Raw genomic sequence first — 23,792 nt, 5'->3', positions numbered from 1 at the left:
TATGTGCATGTAGTGTCACATATAAATATGCGCATGCATGTAGTGGCACATATAAATATGTGCATGCAGTGGCACAATATAAATGTATGCATGTAGTGTCACATATAAATGTGTGCATGTATTGCGGCATAAATATGTGCATGTAGTCTCACATATAAATATGTGCATGCATGTAGTCTCACATATAAATATGTGCATGCATGTAGTGTCACATATAAATATGTGCATGCATGTAGTGTCACATATAAATATGTGCATGTAGTCTCACATATAAATATGTGCATGTAGTGCGACATATAAATATGTGCATGTAATGCGACATATAAATATGTACATGTAATGCGACATATAAATATGTGCATTTAGTGTAACATATAAATATGTGCATGTAGTGTCACATATAAATATGTGGATGTATTGCGACATATAAATATGTACATGTAATGCGACATGTAAATATGTGCATTTAGTGTCACATATAAATATGTGCATGTAGTGTCACATATAAATATGCGCATGTTGTGTCACATAAATATGTGCATGTTGTGTCACATAGAAATATGTGCATGTCGTGTCACATAGAAATATGTGCATGTCGTGTCACATATGAATGTGCATGTAGTGTCACATATAAATATGTGCATGTAGTGTCACATAAATATGTGCATGTAGTGTCACATAAATATGTGCATGTTGTGTCACATAAATATGTGCATGCATGTAGTGTCACATATAAATATGTGCATGTAGTGCCACATATAAATATGTGCATGCAGGTAGTGTCACATATAAATATGTGCATGCATGTAGTGTCACATATAAATATGTGCATGCATGTAGTGTCACATATAAATATGTGCATGCATGTAGTGTCACATATAAATATGTGCATGCATGTAGTGTCACATAAATATGTGCATGTAGTGTCACATATAAATATGTGCATGTTGTGTCACATAAATATGTGCATGCATGTAGTGTCACATATAAATATGTGCATGCAGGTAGTGTCACATATAAATATGTGCATGCATGTAGTGTCACATATAAATATGTGCATGCATGTAGTGTCACATAAATATGTGCATGTAGTGTCACATATAAATATGTGCATGTTGTGTCACATAAATATGTGCATGCATGTAGTGTCACATATAAATATGTGCATGCAGGTAGTGTCACATATAAATATGTGCATGCATGTAGTGTCACATATAAATATGTGCATGCATGTAGTGTCACATAAATATGTGCATGTAGTGTCACATATAAATATGTGCATGTTGTGTCACATAAATATGTGCATGCATGTAGTGTCACATATAAATATGTGCATGCAGGTAGTGTCACATATAAATATGTGCATGCATGTAGTGTCACATATAAATATGTGCATGTAGTGTCACATATAAATATGTGCATGCATGTAGTGTCACATAAATATGTGCATGTATGTAGTGTCACATATAAATATGTGCATGTAGTGTCACATATAAATATGTGCATGCATGTAGTGTCACATATAAATAGAGTGAGCAGGTCCTGACTAGCAGACACATCATTAGCAGACAGTGTCTGCTAGCACTGTGACATCCTCACAGACTGAAATAGTTCCTACTGCTGTCCCCACTTGCCTTTTGTCGGTTTCTTCTTCGTGTTGTTGTTGTTGTTGTTGTTGTTAGCGCACATGGAGCTTCTTGCCAGGCATTGATTGAGAGTTTGGCACGATTCCTATCCCCCTTCTATTTTTGTACCTCTTCTCTGCGTGGCGTCGCAGTGATAAGTGAAATCCCTGCAGCTTTATGCTGGGAGAACTCAGAATATGAATGCCATTTAGCTAGGATGAGAACACATGGCTAGTTTACTTGTGGCGGGCCCGCAACAAGTAAATATTTAAAAATACACAGTTGTTTTTGTGGTTCACATGTAAACATTGTCATCATTAGATTTATTATTTTTAAATAAATTATAACATACTTGTTTACATGTGACAGCCCTAAGGTTACTTGTGGTGGCCCGCAACAAGTAAATATATAGGAAAACACAGTTGGATTTTTTTGCTGGTTCACAGGTAAACATTGTCATTATTAGATTTTTTTTATTTATTTTTTATATAATTATAACAAAAAAACTTGACATACTGATAATTTCACACGTGTGAGAACACATGGCTAGCCAAACTTTTTTTTACTTGTGGCGGGCCCGCAACAAGTAAATATTTAGAAAAACACAGTTAGTTGTTTTTGTGGTTCACATGTAAACATTGTCATCATTAGATTTTTTTCTTTTTTTTAATTATAAACAACTTTTTTACATGTGACAGCCCTAAAGTTACTTGTGGCGGCCCGCAACAAGTAAATAAATAGAAAACACAGTTGGATTTTTTTGCTGGTTCACAGGTAAACATTGTCATCATTGGATTTTTTTAATTTTTAATATATTAACAAAAAACTTGACATACTGATAATGTCACACGTGTGAGAACATATGGCTAGCCAAACTTTTTTACTTGTGGCAGGCCCGCAACAAATAAATATATAGAAAAACACAGGTAGATTTTTTTTGCTGGTTCACAGGTAAACATTGTCATCAGTAGGTTTATTTTTTTATATAAAACACGACATACTGATAATGTCACAGTTTTTTTTTACCTGTGGCGGCCCGCAACAAGTAAATATATAGGAAACACATAGTTATATTTTTTGCTAGTTCAGTTAAACATTGTCATCATTAGATTTTAATTTTTTAAATATATTAACAAAAACACGACATTCCGATAAAGTCACACGCGTGTGAGAACACATGGCTAGCCAACCTTTTTTTACTTGTGGCGGCCCACAACAAGTAAATATATCGAAAAACACGGGTAGATTTTTTGCTGGTTCACAGGTAAACATTGTCATTATTAGATTTTTAATTGTTTATTTATATAATTATAACAAAAAAACTTGACATACTGATAATGTCACACGTGTAAAAACACATGGCTATCCAAACTTTTTTACTTGTGGCGGTCCGCCACAAGTAAATATTTAGAAAATTACGGTTAGTTGTTTTTGTGGTTCACATGTAAACATTGTCATCATTAGATTTATTATTTTTAATATAATTATAAAAAAAAAACTTTTTTACATGTGACAGCCCTAAAGTTACCTGTGGCGGCCCGCAACAAGTAAATATATAGGAAACACATAGTTATATTTTTTGCAAGTTCAGTTAAACATTGTTATCATTGGATTTTTATATATATATATATATATATATATATATATATATATATATATATATATATATATATATTAACAAAAAACACAACATACCGATAATGTCACACGTGTGAGAACACATGGCTAGCCAAACTTTTTTACTTGTGGTGGGCCCGCAACAAGTAAATATTTAGAAAAACACAGTTAGTTGTTTTTGTGGTTCACATGTAAACATTGTCATCATTACATTTATTTATTTATTTTAAATTATAAACAACTTTTTTACATGTGACAGCCCTAAAGTTACTTGTGGCGGCCCGCAACAAGTAAATATATAGAAAAACACACTTGGATTTTTTTGCTGGTTCACAGGTAAACATTGTCATCATTGGATTTTTTTTCATTTTTAATATATTAACAAAAAACTTGACATACTGATAATGTCACACGTGTGAGAACATATGGCGAGCCAAACTTTTTTACTTGTGGCGGGCCCGCAACAAGTAAATATATAGAAAAACACAGGTAGATTTTTTGCTGGTTCACAAGTAAACATTGTCATCAGTAGGTTTATTTTTTGATATAAAACACGACATGCTGATAATGTCACAGGTTTTTTACCTGTGGCAGCCCGCAACAAGTAAATATATAGGAAACACATAGCTATATATTTAGCTAGTTCAGTTAAACATTGTCATCATTAGATTTTATTTTTTAAATATATTAACAAACACACGACATTCCGATAAAGTCACACGCGTGTGAGAACACATGGCTAGCCAAACTTTTTTTACTTGTGGCGGCCCGCAACAAGTAAATATATAGAAAAATATGGGTAGATTTTTTGCTGGTTCACAGGTAAACATTGTCATTATTAGATTTTATATATATATATATATATATATATATATATATATAACAAAAAAACTTGACATACTGATAATGTCACACGTGTAAAAACACATGGCTAGCCAAACTTTTTTTACTTGTGGCGGCCCGCAACAAGTAAATTTTTAGAAAAATACAGTTAGTTGTTTTTGTGGTTGACATGTAAACATTGCCATCATTAGATTTGTGATTTTTAATATAATTATATAAAAAAACTTTTTTACATGTGACAGCCCTAAAGTTACCTGTGGCGGCCCGCAACAAGTAAATATATAGGAAACACATATATATGTTATATTTTTTGCAAGTTCAGTTAAACATTGTTATCATTGGATTTATATATATATATACATATATATATACTGTATGTGTGTGTATATATATATATATGTATATATATATATATATTAACAAAAAACACAACATACCGATAATGTCACACGTGTGAGAACACATGGCTAGCCAAACTTTTTTTTACTTGTGGCGGCCCGCAACAAGTAAATACTTACAAAAACACAGTTAGTTGTTTTTGTGGTTCACATGTAAACATTGTCATCATTAGATTTATTATTTTTAATATAGTTATAAACAACTTTTTTACATGTGACAGCCCTAAAGTGACTTGTGGTGGCCCGCAACAAGTAAATATATAGGAAACACATAGTTATATTTTTTGCTAGTTCAGTTAAACATTGTCATCATTGGATTTTTGTTTTTGTTAATATATTAACAAAATACACAACATACTGATAATGTTACGCATGTGAGAACACATGACTAGCCAAACTTTTTTTACTTGTGGCGGCCCGCAACAAGTAAATATATAGGAAAACACCGGTAGATTTGTTCCTGGTTCACAGGTAATACATTTTTGTATTAATTTTTTTCAACACATTGTGTCCAATATTTACCGCAAAGATAAAATAAGCCATATTTCAGGTTAATTTAATAGTTAAAACAAATTTTAATAATTAAAAAAAAATTAAATGAAATTGAATGTCATTTTGATATGACTATTGTTTACATATTCTGATAGATTAAAGAGCATTTTAAAATTCTATTTGACTGATGAATATTTAAAAAAAATATATATATATATTTTATAATTATTTTATAATATTTTATAATTATTTTATAATATTTTCATATTGTATATATGATGAATATTATCACATCATTTATTCAGAGATGATAAATCAGGACAAATGAAGATAGACTAATATAAACAGCAACATGTAAGTGTTTAAAAAAAAACAAAAAAAAACAAACATGATTTGTATGTTTTCAGATTGTTTTTTCTATTTTTAAACAAAGAAAACAACCTGAAGTTGTCTTTATTTTTAAGTTATCATGCCGTGATTTCACCCACTTGGGAGTAGATGTTCATGTAAACACCAATCTTACAGGGGGTCAAAAAACATCCCACCATAAAATTATTTCTGCTTGTTTTGACTTCAATTTGCCTTTTTTGTGTGCCAGGTTTCCGGGGCCTGCCCATCGAGGACCAGATCACGCTGATCCAGTACTCCTGGATGTGTCTGTCCTCCTTCTGCCTTAGCTGGCGCTCGTACAAACACACCAACGGACAGATGCTCTACTTCGCCCCGGACCTCATCTTTAACGAGTAGGTGCACACACCAGTCTGCTGACAGCCGGCTAAAAAGGTCAACTCGCGCTGGTTTGGACTCCAAACTCCGCTCCTTTTTTAGTCCAGCTGGACGGTGACGTGAAGGAATGTCATTTACAATAATCATTTAGACACAATATGGCCTTTTATTGCAAGACTATTGTGGTTGCTGAGTCAGCAAAACAACATTTGGAAAACAATAGAAAATAGTTAGGGGTTTTATTATGGGCCTGCTGGGAAGCATGCAATAGAAAATAGTTAGGGGTTTTATTATGGGCCTGCTGGGAAGCATGCAATAGAAAATATTTAGGGTTTCATTATGGGCCTGCTGGGAAGCATGCAATAGAAAATAGTGAGAGTTTATTATGGGCCTGCTGGGAAGCACGCAATAGAAAAGAGTTAGGGTTTTATTATGGGCCTGCTGGGAAGCATGCTGACGCTTACGCTTGCATTTAAGCTCATTTTGTATGTTTAAAACTAAAAATGATGGAGTTTGATACTTTGCACCCAAAGTATGCTAACTTCTCTTATATCCATCTATCTATCTATCTATCTATCTATCTATCTATCTATCTATCCATCTATCCATCCATCCATCCATCCATCTATCCACCTACCTACCTACCTATGCATCCATCCATCCATCCATCCATCGATTGATCTATCTATCTATCTATCTATCCATCTATCCACCTACCTACCTATCTATCTATCTATCTATTCACCTACCTACCTACCTACCTATCTATCCATCCATCCATCCATCCATCCATCCATCCATCTATCCATCTTATCCATCGTATCCATCTATCCACCTATCTATCTATCTATCTATCTATCCATCCATCTATCCATCTATTCACCTACCTACCTACCTACCTATCTATCCATCCATCCATCCATTATCCATCCATCCATCTATCTATCTATCCATCCATCCATCTTATCCATCTATCCACCTATCTATCTATCCATCCATCTATCCATCTATTCACCTACCTATCTATCCATCCATCCATCCATCCATCCATCCATTATCCATCCATCCATCTATCTATCTATCCATCCATCCATCTTATCCATCGTATCCATCTATCCACCTATCTATCTATCCATCCATCTATCCATCTATTCATCTACCTACCTACCTATCTATCCATCCATCCATCCATCCATCCATCCATCCATCCATCCATCCATCTATCTATCCACCTATCTATCTATCCATCCATCTATCCATCTATTCATCTACCTACCTACCTACCTATCTATCCATCCATCCATCCATCTATCCACCTATCCACCTATCTATCTATCTATCTATCTATCTATCTATCCCCCGACCTATCTATCTATCTATCCATCTATCCACCTACTTACCTATCCATCCATCCATCTACCCATGTTTCTAAGATGGCGCCAACTATGAAAATCCATGATTGTTTTAGTTTAAAATAATCAATTTAGCATGACAGTATTAGCATGGTGACATACAAAAAGTTATTTACTACACACTTCTAAAATAGCGCCAATCGAAAGCCATGATTTATATATATATATATATATATATATATATATATATATATATATATTAGCAAAATTGCCAGCATAAAACCTTAGCATGCCGACATAGGAGAAGTTAACATACTTCTAAGATGGTGCCGAGTACTAAACTAAAAGCCAAGAATTTTAGGTTTGAACGAATAAAATGAGCAAAAACGCTAGCATAAAACATTATAGTATGATAGCATGACAAAATGTAGTACAGTTTAAAAAAAAAAGTCATTATGTTTCAGTTTGAACTAATCAAAAATGAGCTAAAATACTAGCATAATATATATGTATATATATATATATATATATATATATATATATATATATTTATATATATTTATTATTATTATTTTATTTTTTTTCTTCATGTTAAAAGCCAAGGAAGTAATGGTGCATGTGGACTTTGCAGGGAGCGCATGCAGCAGTCGGCCATGTACCACCTGTGTCTGGGGATGAGACAGGTGAGCCAGGAGTTTGTTCGACTGCAGCTCACCTACGACGAGTTCCTGTCCATGAAGGTGCTGCTGCTCCTCAGCACAAGTAAGACTTACTTTCACTACCTCACATGCTAACACACTTCCTCAGTCACATTTATCATTTATACTGATTTATTTATGAAAGAGAGGTTAACAAGTTTCATGATAATACAACTTGCATGTTTAACATTCCTTTCTTTCATGAAGACAAGAATATAAGTTGGTATGATTGTGATGACTTGCATTGATTGGAATCAGACAGTAGTGATAATAATGTCCACATTTTCAAATGGAGGAGAAAAAAAGTCCTCCTTTCCGAGACTCTTATTTTGTTAGCGCAGGCAGGATGGAGCAGCGCTTTTATTGTGAAGACAGGAACCGCATAGTCGGTCTTTAGAGTGTTGACAGCAAACTCCGTAGCTTGCTAGCTTGTGTGCGCTAGCTTTCCGAGACTCTTATTTTGTTAGCGCAGGCAGGATGGAGCAGCGCTTTTATTGTGACGACAGGAACCGCGTGGTCGGCCTTTAAAGTTTTGACAGCAAACTCTGTAGCTTGCTAGCTTGTATGCGCTAGCTTTCCGAGACTCTTATTTTGTTAGCGCAGGCAGGATGAAGCAGCGCTTTTATTGTGAAGACAGGAACTGCGCAGTCAGTTTTAGAGTTTTGACAGCATACTCCGTAGCTTGCTAGCTTGTACGCGCTAGGTTTCCGAGACTCTTATTTTGTTAATGCAGGCAGGATGGAGCAGCGCTTTTATTGTGAAGAGAGGAACTGCGCAGTCGGTCCGTAGAGTTTTGACACCAAACTCCGTAGCTTGTGCACACTAGCTTTCCGAGACTCTTATTTTGTTAGCGCAGGCAGGATGGAGCAGCGCTTTTATTGTGAAGACAAGAACTGTCTTTAGAGTTTTGACGGCAGGTACGGCGCGAGAGTCTGTTGAAATAAAAAGTGTTTCTCGCCCTTCCTGTCGGTCATTTTTTCTTAATAATGATCTGGCAACAGCCAGTTTCATCTCACAAGTAGCTTTCTGAGACTCTTATTTTGTTAGCGCAGGCAGGATGGAGCTGTAATTTTATAGTGAAGACAGGAACTGTGCGATCTGTCTTTAGAGTTTTGACGGCAGGTACGGTTGAAATAAAGTGTTTTTTTTGTCTTCCTGTCGGTCGGTTTTTCTTAATAATGATCAGGCAGCAGCCAGCGTCATCTCACAAGTAGCTTTCTGAGACTCTTATTTTGTTAGCGCAGGCAGGATGGAGCTGTGATTTTATAGTGAAGACAGGAACTGTGCGATCTGTCTTTAGAGTTTTATTTGCGAGGTACGGTTGATATAAAAAGAGTTTCTGGCCTTCCTATCGGTCGTTTTTTCTTAATGATCTGGCAGCAGCCAGCGTCATCTCACAAGTAGCTTTCTGAGACTCTTATTTTGTTAGCGCAGGCGGGATGGAGCTGTAATTTTATTGTGAAGACAGGAACTGTGTGATCTGTCTTTAGAGTTTTGACGGCAGGTACGGTTGAAATAAAAAGTGTTTCTGGCCTTCCTGTCGGTCGTTTTTTCTTAATAATGATCAGGCAGCAGCCAGCATCATCTCACAAGTAGCTTTCTGAGACTCTTATTTTGTTAGCGCAGACAGGATGGAGTTGTAATTTATTAGTGAAGACAGGAACTGTGCGATCTGTCTTTAGAGTTTTGACGGCACGTACGGTTGAAATAAAAAGTGTTTCTGGCCTTCCTGTCGGTTGTTTTTTCTTAATAATGATCAGGCAGCAGCCAGCGTCATCTCACAAGTAGCTTTCTGAGACTCTTATTTTGTTAGCGCAGGCGGGATGGAGCTGTAATTTTATTGTGAAGACAGGAACTGTGCGATCTGTCTTTAGAGTTTTGACGGCAGGTACGGTTGAAAAAAAAAGTGTTTCTGGCCTTCCTGTCGGTCATTTTTTCTTAATAATGATCGATCTGGCAGCAGTTAGCGTCATCTCACAAGTAGCTTTCTGAGACTCTTATTTTGTTAGCGCAGGCAGGATGGAGCTGTAATTTTATAGTGAAGACAGGAACTGTGCGATCTGTCTTTAGAGTTTTATTTGCGAGATACTGTTGATATAAAAAGTGTTTCTGGCCTTCCTGTCGGTCGTTTTTTTCTTAATAATCTGGCAGCAGCCAGTGTCATCTCACAAGTAGCTTTCTGAGACTCTTATTTTGTTAGCGTAGGCAGGATGGAGCTGTAATTTTATAGTGAAGACAGGAATTGTGCAGTCGGTCTTCAGAGTTTTGACGGCAGGTACGGTTGAAATAAGAAGTGTTTCTGGCCTTCCTGTCGGTCGTTTTTTTTTAATAATGATCTGACCACCCCTGCTGTACAGCTTAGCAGCTATTGGAAGAATGCATGCAGACAGGAAGTGATGCAAAAGTAGACAAAGGTAGCGTGTCAGATGTGTCACTGACACTTTGGTGGCCCCAGGAGAACATATCCTTCTGTGTAGATGAACACTTCATTAGTCGCTGGCTGTGAAAGATCTCAACACGTTGCCACTTTCTGCTTGAGCGTGCACACAGTCTGTCAGAAGATGTGTTGGAACTTTGGTGCAAACGTGTTCTAAGTCTACTGAGACCTGAGAGACCACCAGTCTGTGTTTCATCCTGAAACAAAAAAAAAGAACATGGGTGAACTTCTTTAATGAGGGAAAAAAAGGACATGAAAAGTAATAGAGTGGAACGTCTAGTACGGGGTTCTTAAATGGGAAAGTTTGTATATTGAAGCACATTTCTCCATAAGAAACAATGTAGAAAAATAGAATAGAATAGAAAGTACTTTATTGATCCCTGGGGGAAATTCAGCACCACAGTTCGCTCACAATAAACAATAAACACTTAGGTATTTTTTACATGTAAATAATATAAATACAGTCTATTATACAGCATTTTTCACATGTGAATAATAGAAATACAGTCTATGATACAGCATTATTCACATGTGAATAATATAAATACAGTCTATTATACAGCATTATTCACATGTGAGTAATATAAATACAGTCTATTATACAGCATTATTCACATGTGAATAATAGAAATAGAGTCTATTATACAGCATTATTCACATGTGAATAATATAAATACGGTTTATTATACAGCATTATTCACATGTGAATAATATAAATACGGTTTATTATACAGCATTATTCACATGTGAATAATATAAATACGGTTTATTATACAGCATTATTCACATGTGAATAATAAAAATACGGTTTATTATACAGCATTATCCACATGTGAATAATATAAATACAGTCTATTATACAGCATTATTCACATGTGAATAATATAAATACAGTCTATTATACAGCATTATTCACAAGTGAATAATATAAATGCAGTCTATTATACAGCATTATTCACATGTGACTAATATAAATACAGTCTATTATACAGCATTATTCACATGTGACTAATATAAATACGGTTTATTATACAGCATTATTCACATGTGAATAATATAAATACGGTCTATTATACAGCATTATTCACATGTGAATAATATAAATACGGTCTATTATACAGCATTATTCACATGTGAATAATATAAATACGGTCTATTATACAGCATTATTCACATGTGAATAATAGAAATAGAGTCTATTATACAGCATTATTCACATGTGAATAATATAAATAGAGTCTATTATACAGCATTATTCACATGTGAATAATATAAATACGGTTTATTATACAGCATTATTCACATGTGAATAATATAAATACGGTTTATTATACAGCATTATTCACATGTGAATAATATAAATACGGTTTATTATACAGCATTATTCACATGTGAATAATATAAATACGGTTTATTATACAGCATTATCCACATGTGAATAATATAAATACAGTCTATTATACAGCATTATTCACATGTGAATAATATAAATACAGTCTATTATACAGCATTATTCACATGTGAATAATAGAAATAGTCTATTATACAGCATTATTCACATATGAATAATAGAAATAGAGTCTATTATACAGCATTATTCACATGTGAATAATAGAAATAGAGTCTATTATACAGCATTATTCACATGTGAATAATATAAATACAGTCTATTATACAGCATTATTCACATGTGAATAATAGAAATACAGTCTATAATACAGCATTATTCACATGTGAATAATATAAATACAGTCTATTATACAGCATTATTCACATGTGAATAATAGAAATACAGTCTATAATACAGCATTATTCACATGTGAATAATAGAAATACAGTCTATTATACAGCATTATTCACATGTGAATAATAGAAATACAGTCTATAATACAGCATTATTCACATGTGAATAATATAAATACAGTCTATTATACAGCATTATTCACATGTGAATAATATAAATTCAGTCTATTGTACGGCATTATTAACCTTAAAAATCCTGGATTTTGATACTTGACACCATTCTAGAAGTATGCTAACTTCTATGCTAGGACATTTTTGTTAGCATGTTAATGTTCAATGCTAGCATTTTAGCTACTTTGGTAGTTTTAACCTTAAAAATCAAGGATTTTCATACTTGGCGCCGTCTTAGAAGTATGCTAACTTCTATGTTAGGATGTGTATGTTAGCATGTTAATGTTCAATGCTAGCATTTTAGCTACTTTTGTATGTTTAACCTTAAAAATCTTGGATTTTGATACTTGCCGCCATCTTAGAAGTACGCTAACTTTTCCTATGTCATCATGCTAAAGTTAGCATGCTAACGTTTTTTTATGCTAGCATTTTAGCTACTTTAGTATTTTTAACCTTAAAAATCATGAATATTGGTACTTAGCGCCATCTTAGAAGTACGCTAACTTTTCCTATGTCATCATGCTAAAGTTAGCATGCTAACATTTTATTTTAGCATTTTAGCTACTTTAGTATATTTAATCGTAAAAATCAAGGATTTTCATACTTGGCGCCGTCTTAGATGTATGCTAACTTATTCTATGTCATCATGCTAAAGTTAGCATGCTAACGTTTTATGCTAGCATTTTAGCTACTTTAGTATTTTTAACCTTAAATATCATGGATATTGGTACTTGGCGCCATCTTAGAAGTACGCTAACTTCTCCTATGTCATCATGCTAAAGTTAGCATGGTCATGTTTTATGCTAGCCTTTTAGTACTAGCGTATGTATATCCTTAAAAGTCATGGATTTTGACACTTGGCGCCATCTAAGATGTATGCTAACTTTTCCTATGTCATCATGCTAAAGTTAGCATGCTAACATTTAATGCTACCATTTTAGTTACTAATGTATGTTTAACCTTAAAAATCACAGATGTTGATACTTGACGCCATTCTAGAAGTATGCTAACTTCTACGTTAGGATGCTAACATTAGCATGCTCATGTTTAATGCTAGCATTTCAACTACTTTTGTATGTTTAACCTTAAAAATCTTGGATTTTGATACTTGGCGCCATCTAAGAAGTACACCAACTTTTCATATGTCATCATGCTAAAGTTAGCATGTTAATTTTTAATGCTAACACTTGAACTACTGTATGTTCAACATTAAAAACCATGGATTTCGATATATAGCGCCATCCTAGAAGTATGTTAACTTCTATGTTAGGATGCTAATGTTAGCATGCTAACATTTTGGCTAATTGTATCTGTTTACACCTAAAAATAATGGATTTTGACACTTGGCGCTACCTAAGGTGTATGCTAACTTTTCCTACGTTGTCATGCTAATGTTTGGTGTGTTCAACATACCAATAAATCTGACTCTGATGTCATTGTAAGTAAGAAAGCTGCATTATTGACTGTGAAATCTGCACTACCCCCCCCCCCCCTCCAGTTCCCAAAGAGGGTCTGAAGAACCAGGCGGCGTTCGAAGAGATGCGAGTCAATTACATCAAAGAGCTCCGGCGTTCCGTGGGGAAAGCGACCAACAACTCGGGCCAAACCTGGCAGCGCTTCTTCCAGCTCACCAAGCTGCTAGACGCCATGCATCATGTAAGTGACCACCACCTGTGTGTAGTGTCACCACTAGATAGCCCATCTCATAATGTAGGTGTTTATTACACCTTGCAATGTTCATATGTTGTTAATATTCAGTGTTTTATCGTTCATAGTTAATATTGTAAATCCTGCGTAAAAGAGAAGTGATTTCATATGTTGTTAATATTTAGTGTTTTATTAATAGTTAATATTGTAAATCCCGCTTACAAGAGAAGTGAGTTCATATGTTGTTAATATTTAGTGTTTTATTGTTCATAGTTAATATTGTAAATCCCATGTAAAAGATGAGTGATGTTCATATGTTGTTAATATTCAGTGTTTTATTGTTTATAGTTAATATTGTAAATCCCACGTAAAAGAGGAGCGATGTTCATATGTTATTAATATTCTGTTTTATTAATAGTTAATATTGTAAATCCCGCATAAAAGAGAAGTGATTTCATATGTTGTTAATATTCAGTGTTTTATTGTTCATAGTTAATATTGTAAATCCCACGTAAAAGAGGAGCGATGTTCATATGTTGTTAATATTCGGTGTTTTATTGTTCATAGTTAATATTGTAAATCCCACGTAAAAGAGGAGCGATGTTCATATGTTGTTAATATTCAGTGTTTTATTAATAGTTAATATTGTAAATCCCACGTAAAAGAGGAGCGATGTTCATGTTGTTAATATTCAGTGTTTTATTGTTCATAGTTAATATTGTAAATCCCACGTAAAAGAGGAGCGATGTTCATATGTTGTTAATATTCAGTGTTTTATTGTTCATAGTTAATATTGTAAATCCTATGTAAAAGAGGAGCGATATTCATATGTTGTTAATATTCAGTGTTTTATTGTTCATAGCTAATATTGTAAATCCCACGTAAGAGGAGCGATGTTCATATGTTGTTAACATTCAGTGTTTTATTGTTCATAGTTATTGTAAATCCCATATAAGAGTGATGTTCATATGTTGTTAATATTCAGTGTTTTATCGTTCATAGTTAATATTGTAAATCCCGCGTAAAAGAGGAGCGACGTTCATATGTTGTTAATATTCAGTGTTTTATTGTTCATAGTTAATATTGGTAATCCCATGTAAAAGAGGAGTGATTTCATATGTTGTTAATATTCAGTGTTTTATCGTTCATAGTTAATATTGTAAATCCCGCGTAAAAGAGGAGTGATTTCATATGTTGTTAATATTCAGTGTTTTATCGTTCATAGTTAATATTGTAAATCCCGCGTAAAAGAGGAGCGACGTTCATATGTTGTTAATATTCAGTGTTTTATTGTTAATTTTTGAGTCTCATTTGCAAGTTTTATACAGTCGATTTCCAATATATGAGATGGCTTTAGTGTATGGACTACTCTATGCTGTCTAGTCAGGGAGTAATCTTTGCCATTTTGCTGAGTTTTTTTGTTGTTGCGTGACAAAAATTGCCATGCGAAATTGCTAGTGCTAACCTGTAGCATGGCTATGGCAAATCCAATGTAAATTAGCATCGAGCTAGCACATTTTGAATAGTGGAACTTTTGAGCGTTTTCTTCTTGGAAATTCCCAACATTACCCCGAGGCAGTCGGACTTAGTCCGCTTGTTGCCCGGCCAAGTGCTGCGACCGGGCGTGAAAAGTAGTGCCTATAAAAGTTGTCCCTCCTCCTCTGTATCGCATATAAAAGAGGGCGGAGCTAACCTTGTGCTTGTGTTGCGGCAGCTGGTGGGGAACCTGTTGGACTTCTGCTTCTACACCTTCCGAGAGTCGCAGGCCTTGAAGGTGGAGTTCCCCGACATGCTGGTGGAGATCATCAGCGACCAGATCCCCAAGGTGGAGTCGGGCCTCACACACACCATCTACTTCCACAAGAAGTGACGCCCCCCCCCCGGGGGGGACACACGCGGGAACTCAAACCCAGGGACGCCATCAGGGCGTGCCCCCTCAGGACGCCGCCGGTCGGTCCTTGTCCGAGGCCAGAAGGGCGGGGCGAAGGGTCGGAGCGACAAAAGCGTGTAAACGTAGCCCCGCCTCCCTCCCTCCCCGTACGCCATCTTGGAGACAAAGCCATAGCAGAATGTGCGAGTGGTCCGCTGACACGCCACCTTTTCTTGCAAATATCAACATGTAGCTGGCAGACACGCTCCACTACCAAGGGCTAATTCACGCTTTCTCATCAACCTTTCCTTGATGTGACACATCAACATACACACTTGGCTTTTTACTGGCTGCTGAGTCAGCAGTTGCTGGTCGTCACAAATGTTCAGTAGCAACATTCACCGAGTCAAAGGCAGCCATGTCAGGAGGTCGCCCACAGCCACGTTTGCGACAAATGTTGTTTTTCCGACCCGGCTCCAAATAGACCCCCCCCCCCCCGGCGCTTATTTGACTTTGTAGACAGGAGACTCTGCAGCTCGGACAATTTACAGTTGAGAATTGTTGTGGGGTTATAAACAATATGTTCACACTTCAATGCGTTTAAATTCTAGTTCTGATAAAAATAAAAACATGGCTGATTAATGAGTTATTTATCTTTAACTCTCAGATATTGCAGTTATTGGCAACCTGCTATTTTTCTTCAAATATATATATATATTTATATATATATATATATATATATATACACATATAATATGTATATATAAGTATATGTATGTAAACTTATATATATATATATACACATGTACTTATATATGTATATAGACATACATGTATATATACATACATGTATACAGTGTATACATATATGTATATATACATATATATGTATATATACATATATATGTATGTATATATACACATATTTATGTATATATAAATATGTATACATATATATATATATATATATACACATACTTATATATGTATGTAGACATACATGTATATATGCATACATATATACAGTATATACATATATGTATATATACAAACATATATATATATATGCACACGTATATATCTTTGTATATATACACATTTATATACACGTATATACACATTTATATATGTATGTATACACATTTATATATACACATATTTATATATGTATATATATACACACATGTATATATGTATATATATATATACACACATTTATATATGCATATATATATATATACACATGTATATATGTATATATACACATTTATATATGTATATATATACACATTTATATATGTATATATATACATATATATATATATGTGTGTGTATATACACATATATATATATATATATATGTATATATACACACATATGTATATATACACATATATGTATATATGTATATACACATATATATATATGTATATATATATATACACATTTATATATGTATATATATACATATATATATATGTGTATATACACATATATATATATATATATATGTATATATACACACATGTATATATACACATATATGTATATATATATGTATATATATATATGTGTATATACACATATATATATATATGTGTATATATACACACATATGTATATATATATATATGTGTATATACACATATATATATGTATATATACACACATATGTATGTATACACATATATGTATATATGTATATATACACAGATATATGTATATATACACACATATATATGTATATATGCACATATATATGTATATACACACACACATGTATGTATACATGGATATATACACATATGTTTGTATATATACACATGTATATACACATTTGTGTGTATATACACACATAAATAAGTATATACATATATACACGTGTGTGTGTATATACAGTATATATATATATATATATATATATATATATATATATATATATATATATATATACATACATACATATATATATAAGAAAACCCCACGAACAATACAGTGGATTTATTACTCCATGATATTATTACAATATGTCCTCTATCATTAAAAGCAAACTTGTCATTTACAGTCAAGTCCACAATTATTTATACTCTGGCGACATTTTTAGTTAGAAAGGAGGGACAAGCGGTAGAAAATGGATGGATTATAATTTATTTTTTTAGTGACCGGTTTCCTTGAACTAAAACAGACCGTGAAATAAAGGAGCACGCGGGCGTTAGCAACGTTAGCCGAGCTACAGTGTGTGCGCTAAAGTGCTAACATCACACTCACATTTCAACAGCAATGCCATGCTAGGTTAGCATGTTCGCTAAAGACAAACAATGTTTAGTTGGCAGAGCTCCTGGCTTTGTTTTAAGATGTGTAGCAAAGGCTCTCTTTTTTTCCCCTTTTTTCAAAGTGTTGGGCTAAAAAAATTTTTTTACTTTGTTTAAAAAAAATCAAAAATGAGAAAAAGCGAGCGTTTGAGCGCCTCTCCTAAATAAACGAGCAAAACAACAACGGCAAATGATGGATTTTTGTCCCAATTGAAGCTGCAAGGACATGAAAGTAAATTTTTTAACGGGGACCTTTACGTCAATATTTGTCCTTTGGGGCTTCATTCATACAATTCTAAATAATATGCAAAAGTCCCTGAGACTAGAAGTGTCCGATCAGGACCACGATGATGATGAAGTTTAGACCTTAGGTGTCAAACTCAAGGCCCCCGGGGACCAAACTCTGGCCCGCCGCCTCATTTTATACGGCCTGGAAACAACATGCGTCAATAAAGCACTTTTATCTTTTCTTACTCAATGTATTCACTTTTTCCCATTTACAAAGAAAACAATGTGTACTGCATTAAATTGCACACTTTTTAAACTTTAATTATCTAAAATTGCATCAAACTATTTGGTTCTGTCCAAATAAACACTTAAATATCTGCTTGACTTATGATTTCAAAGCAAGTGGAAAAATGACTATAGATCTTTTAACATTACGGTGTTTTTTTTTTTTTACAGCATATTACTGTAAATTGAAAAAAACTACCAATAAAATTCTGTCGACCAAGCTGCCAGTTATTGCAAAACCTACGGTTGTTGTTACTACTGTAAAAGGAAAAAACATTTTTTACAGTAAAAAAACAGTAAACAAATTTGCAGCTTAGTTGCCAGAATTAAAAAAACAGTGCTATATGTTCTTTAAAAATAAACAATAAAAACCCACATTTTACAGTAAAATTCTAGCAATTAAACTGCCAGACCAGGCTTTCTGCTCCACCGCTCGTAGTCTGTGGAACGCTCTCCCTGACCACCTGAGGGCACCACAGACGGTGGATGCTTTTAAAAAAGGCTTAAAAGCCCTTCTTTTTTTTTATTTAAAAAAAGCCTCTTTTTTTTTAGATATATGCATACTAGTTTTAGCTCTTAGGCTGTTTTTTATTTGTATTTATTTTTTATTATTTTTTTATTTTAATTTTGTTAATACACTGTAGCACTTTGAGGTTGTTTACTCAATGTAAAGTGCTTTTTTTTTTTTACAAATAAAATCTATTATTTTTATTTTTTTTCTCTCCGTAAAAAAGCAGTGGTACAGTAACAAGTTGTAAAAACACATTTTTACAGTAAAATCCTCTTTTCGTTTTTTTTTTACTTTAAAATATTTTTTACTTTTTACAACATTTTATGGTAAATGGAAAAACAGTACCACTGGTTTTTTTTGGGAGGGGAGGGGCAGCTTAGTTGCCAGAATTTCATTTTATTGTTCATGGAAAAACAGTACGAGTTCTTTTTTTATCCTGGCAACTTAGCTGCCAGGTTTTTTTTTACCGTAAAAACAAATGTAGCGTCTTTCCATTTACAATAATACACCGTTAAAAACAACAACACTAAATTTTACAGTCAAAAACTGGCAGCTCAGTCAACAAAAGTTTTACGCAAAAAAAAAAAAAAGTAGTTTTTTTTTTTCAATTTACAGTAATATGCTGTAAAGAACAACATACATTTTATTGTCATTTTTATTAATTTGATGGGCAGTTTTCTGTAAAGTTAAGTATTTTTATTTTGACAAAAACATGTTTGGAAAGTATGATAATATACTGTAATATTTGTTGCAATATTGCAGGGGTCACCAACCTTTTTGAAACCAAGAGCTACTTCTTGGGTACTGATTAATGCGAAGGGCTACCAGTTTGATACACACTTAAATAAATTGCCAGAAATAGCCAATTTGCTCAATTTACCTTTAACTCTGTTATTATTAATAATTATTGATATTTATCTTTTACGGAAGGTTTTTTGTAGAGAATAAATGATGAAAAAAACACTTAATTGAACGGTTTAAAAGAGGAGAAAACACGAAAAAAATGAAAATTAAATTTTGAAACATAGTTTATCTTTAATTTCGACTCTTTAAAATTCAAAATTCAACCAAAAAAAAGAAGAGAAAAACTAGCTAATTCAAATCTTTTTGAAAAATTAAAAAAATAATTTATGTATCATTAGTAATTTTTCCTGATTAAGATTCATTTTAGAATTTTGATGACATGTTTTAAATAGGTTAAAATCCAATCTGCACTTTGTTAGAATATATAACAAATTGGACCAAGCTTTGTTTCTAACAAAGACAAATCATTATTTCTTCTAGATTTTCCAGAACAAAAATTTTAAAAGAAATTCAAAATACTTTCAAATAAGATTTATATTTGATTCTACAGATTTTCTAGATTTGCCAGAATAATTTTTTTGAATTTTAATCATAATAAGTTTGAAGAAATATTTCACAAATATTCTTCGTCGAAAAAACAGAAGCTAAAATGAAGAATTAAATTAAAATGTATTTATTATTCTTTACAATAAAAAAAAAATGTTTACTTTAACATTGATTTAAATTGTCAGGAAAGAAGAGGAAGGAATTTAAAAGGAAAAAAGGTATATGTGTTTAAAAATCCTAAAATCATTTTTAAGGTTGTATTTTTTTCTCTAAATTGTCTTTCTGAAAGTTATAAGAAGCAAAGTAAAAAAAAAAAAAAATGAATTTATTTAAACAAGTGAAGACCAAGTTTTTAAAATATTTTCTTGGATTTTCAAATTCTATTTGAGTTTTGTCTCTCTTAGAATTAAAAATGTCGAGCAAAGCGAGACCAGCTTGCTAGTAAATAAATACAATTTAAAAAATAGAGGCAGCTCACTGGTAAGTGCTGCTATTTGAGTTATTTTTAGAACAGGCCAGCGGGCTACTCATCTGGTCCTTACGGGCGTTGATGACCCCTGCAATATTGGATACTATTAAAGTTTAAAAGGTATGCAATTTCAAGCAGTACATATAGTTTTTTTTCTGTCAAAATGAATAAAAAAAAATTACATTTAGTGAAAAAATAAGTAATTTATTGACACATAATTTCCAGGTTTTTGCGGTCCAGATAAAATGATGTGGCGAGCCAGATTTGGCCCCCGGGCCTTGAGTTTGACACCTGTGTTCTAGAGGATTCCGCTGTAATGGCCGTCGTTTTGTCTCTTTCTGTCCCGCCAACGATAATAGTCTTTTTTTTTAGTCTTACTTTTTACATCGAGGTGCTTCATTTCTACCGAAACATTTGTACAGCAACTTGTAGGCTAGACTGCAAACACACACACACACACACACACACACACACACACACACACACACACACACACTGTACAGTTGCTTAGCATCCCACACGTACTCAGCAGTGCTTCATGTACAGGAACGCTTAACTCCACTAAAAAGCGAGCTCTACGGCAGTGTCAAAGGTGCGCTTGTTGATGACGGGGTATTGTTTGGAGTCCCCCTGCTAAGAAAAGGGTGACGATGCTACTGAGGAGTGTTACAGCGCCCCCTCCTGTCCTCTTTCCCGTGTGGCGTGTGTTTTCCGCGGGGGATTAGCCATATCCTGCTTGTTAGTTTTTTTTGCACACAGGAGCTGTGCGACGACACGGTGCGACTAGCGTGGGTGCGCAACAGTCCAGGAAAAATGTAATTGTGAATATTTGTGAATAAAAGAAGGAAAGTCAAGTGCTCCTTGTGCGTTATTGGGAGGAACGTTTGTTGTTGTTCTTCTTCTTCCTGTCCTTTGTAAGGAACCTAAAAAAGAAGGACTGGGAAAGTATTTTTGAGAGAATTCTATTTTGCTGGGAAATAATATTTAAGTACTTTTGTCTAGGAAAAGAAAAAAAGAAAACGGCCGACACGTTTTTTTTTTTGTAAGATGAAAAGTGTTGCTAATGCATGAGATGTTTACATTGTACTTCAAAGACTAAAAACTAGAAGAAAAAAAAAAAAGGGAAACTTGTGCCTTTTTTAATCTCACCTGATTTACAGATGGAAGAAGGTGTAAATAGAATAAAAAGTCCTTTTTGTTGAGTGTAAAAAAAAATGTTTTTTCTCCCTCATTTGCTGTGTTTTGTGTGTTGGATGGCGAGGAAAAGGGGAACTGAATGTACTTTACTACCTGAATGTTACACACCTTTTTTTAACTTTCTTTTTTCATTTATGTGGACATAATAACAATAATAATAATAATAATAAAACAGTATTTCCTATTTTGTAACAAAATGTGATGGATTTTTTTTTTTTTTTTGCTGTTAAAATGATTTCCTAATCCGTGACGGTTTTATTGACGAGCACCACAATAAAAATCAACAGGTCACCAACTTCTTGTGGCTCTTTTTGTATTTTGTTACTTTAAAGTAGTCTGTTGTTCCACTTAGTGTTGACAGACGTTACGCCCGTTGTCCGACAGACATTAGACTTCTTCTCCGACAGACGAGCTGTCCCACGTTACACCCATTTTCCGATGTTACGCCCCATGTCCGACGTTACGCCCGTGTCCGACAAACATTAGACACCTTGTTCGACATCAGACGAGCTGTCCGACGTCACGCCCGTTGTCCGACGTTACATCCGTTGTCCGACGTTACACCCGTTGTCCGACATTACGCCCGTTGTCCGATGTTACGCCCCGTGTCCGACGTTATGCCCGTGTCCGACAAACATTAGACACCTTGTTCGACATCAGACGAGCTGTCCGACGTTACGCCCGTTGTCCGACGTTACATCCGTTGTCCGACGTTACGCCCGTTGTCCGACATTACGCCCGTTGTCCGACATTACGCCCCGTGTCCGACGTTATGCCCGTGTCTGACAAACATTAGACACCTTGTTCGACATCAGACGAGCTGTCCGACGTTACGCCTGTTGTCCGACGTTACATCCGTTGTCCGACGTTACGCCCGTTGTCCGACATTACGCCCGTTGTCCGACATTACGCCCCGTGTCCGACGTTATGCCCCGTGTCCGACAGACAGACACCTTGTCTGATGTTACACGGGCTGTCCAACGTTAGGCCCGTTGTCCGACAGACGAGCTGTCCGACGTTACACCAGTTGTCCGATGTTACCCCCCATGTTTGACGTTAAGCCCCATGTCCGACAGACATTAGACGCCTTGTCCGACATTAGACGAGCTGTCCGACGTTACGCCTGATTGCGCCCCTGTGTCCGACGTTGCGTCCCATGTCCGACAGACATTAGACGCCTTGTCCGACATTAGACGAGCTGTCCGACATTAGACGAGCTGTCCGACGTTACGCCCGTTGTCCGACGTTATGCCCGTTGTCCGACGTTACCCCTGTCATCCGACAGACATTAGATGCCCTGTCCGACAGACGAGCTGTCCCACGTTACGCCCCATGTCCGACGGTACGCCCTGTGTCCGACAGACATTAGACGCCTTGTTCGACATCAGACGAGCTGTCCGACGTTACGCCCGTTGTCCGACGTTACGCCTGATTGCGCCCTCGTGTCCGACGTTGCGCCCCCGTGTCCGACGTTGCGCCCCCGTGTCCGACGTTGCGCCCCCGTGTCCGACGTTATGCCCCATGTCCGACAGACAGACGCCTTGTCTGACGTTACACGGGCTGTCCGACGTTAGGCCCGTTGTCCGACAGACGAGCTGTCCGACGTTACACCAGTTGTCCGATGTTACGCCCCATGTTTGACGTTAAGCCCGATGTCCAACGTTACGCCCCGTTGTCCGACAGACATTAGACGCCTTGTCCGACATTGGACGGCCGCGTTGCCGACATTGGACGTGTTGTTAAACATAAGACAAGCTGTTTGACGTTACATGGACTGTCTGACGTTAGGTGTGTTGTCCGACGTTAGACGAACGGGTTGGT

At 35.0% G+C, this 23,792-nt stretch overlaps 2 protein-coding genes across 2 annotated transcripts in view; one reads left to right on the top strand and one right to left on the bottom strand.

The window, feature by feature from the left end:
* The window catches only part of nr3c2 (nuclear receptor subfamily 3, group C, member 2), a 281,598-nt gene extending 265,300 nt beyond the window's left edge, over window positions 1–16,298 (top strand). The window contains exons 7-10 of the mRNA XM_061922877.1: window positions 5,574–5,718; window positions 7,685–7,815; window positions 13,601–13,758; window positions 15,464–16,298. Of these exons, the coding sequence (XP_061778861.1) occupies window positions 5,574–5,718; window positions 7,685–7,815; window positions 13,601–13,758; window positions 15,464–15,619 (590 nt within the window). The 3' untranslated portion in view covers window positions 15,620–16,298. The remainder of the gene's footprint in view (window positions 1–5,573; window positions 5,719–7,684; window positions 7,816–13,600; window positions 13,759–15,463) is intronic.
* arhgap10 (Rho GTPase activating protein 10) overlaps window positions 9,854–23,792 on the bottom strand; it is a 184,494-nt gene continuing 170,555 nt past the window's right edge. The window contains exon 22 of the mRNA XM_061922885.2: window positions 9,854–10,385. Within this exon, the coding sequence (XP_061778869.1) occupies window positions 10,241–10,385 (145 nt within the window). The 3' untranslated portion in view covers window positions 9,854–10,240. The remainder of the gene's footprint in view (window positions 10,386–23,792) is intronic.

This window comes from Nerophis lumbriciformis, linkage group LG27 (genome assembly GCF_033978685.3).
Source record: "Nerophis lumbriciformis linkage group LG27, RoL_Nlum_v2.1, whole genome shotgun sequence".
Lineage (NCBI taxonomy): Eukaryota > Metazoa > Chordata > Actinopteri > Syngnathiformes > Syngnathidae > Nerophis > Nerophis lumbriciformis.
Note: the sequence above shows the minus strand (reverse complement) of the source record. Positions and strands in the feature narration are given on the sequence as shown.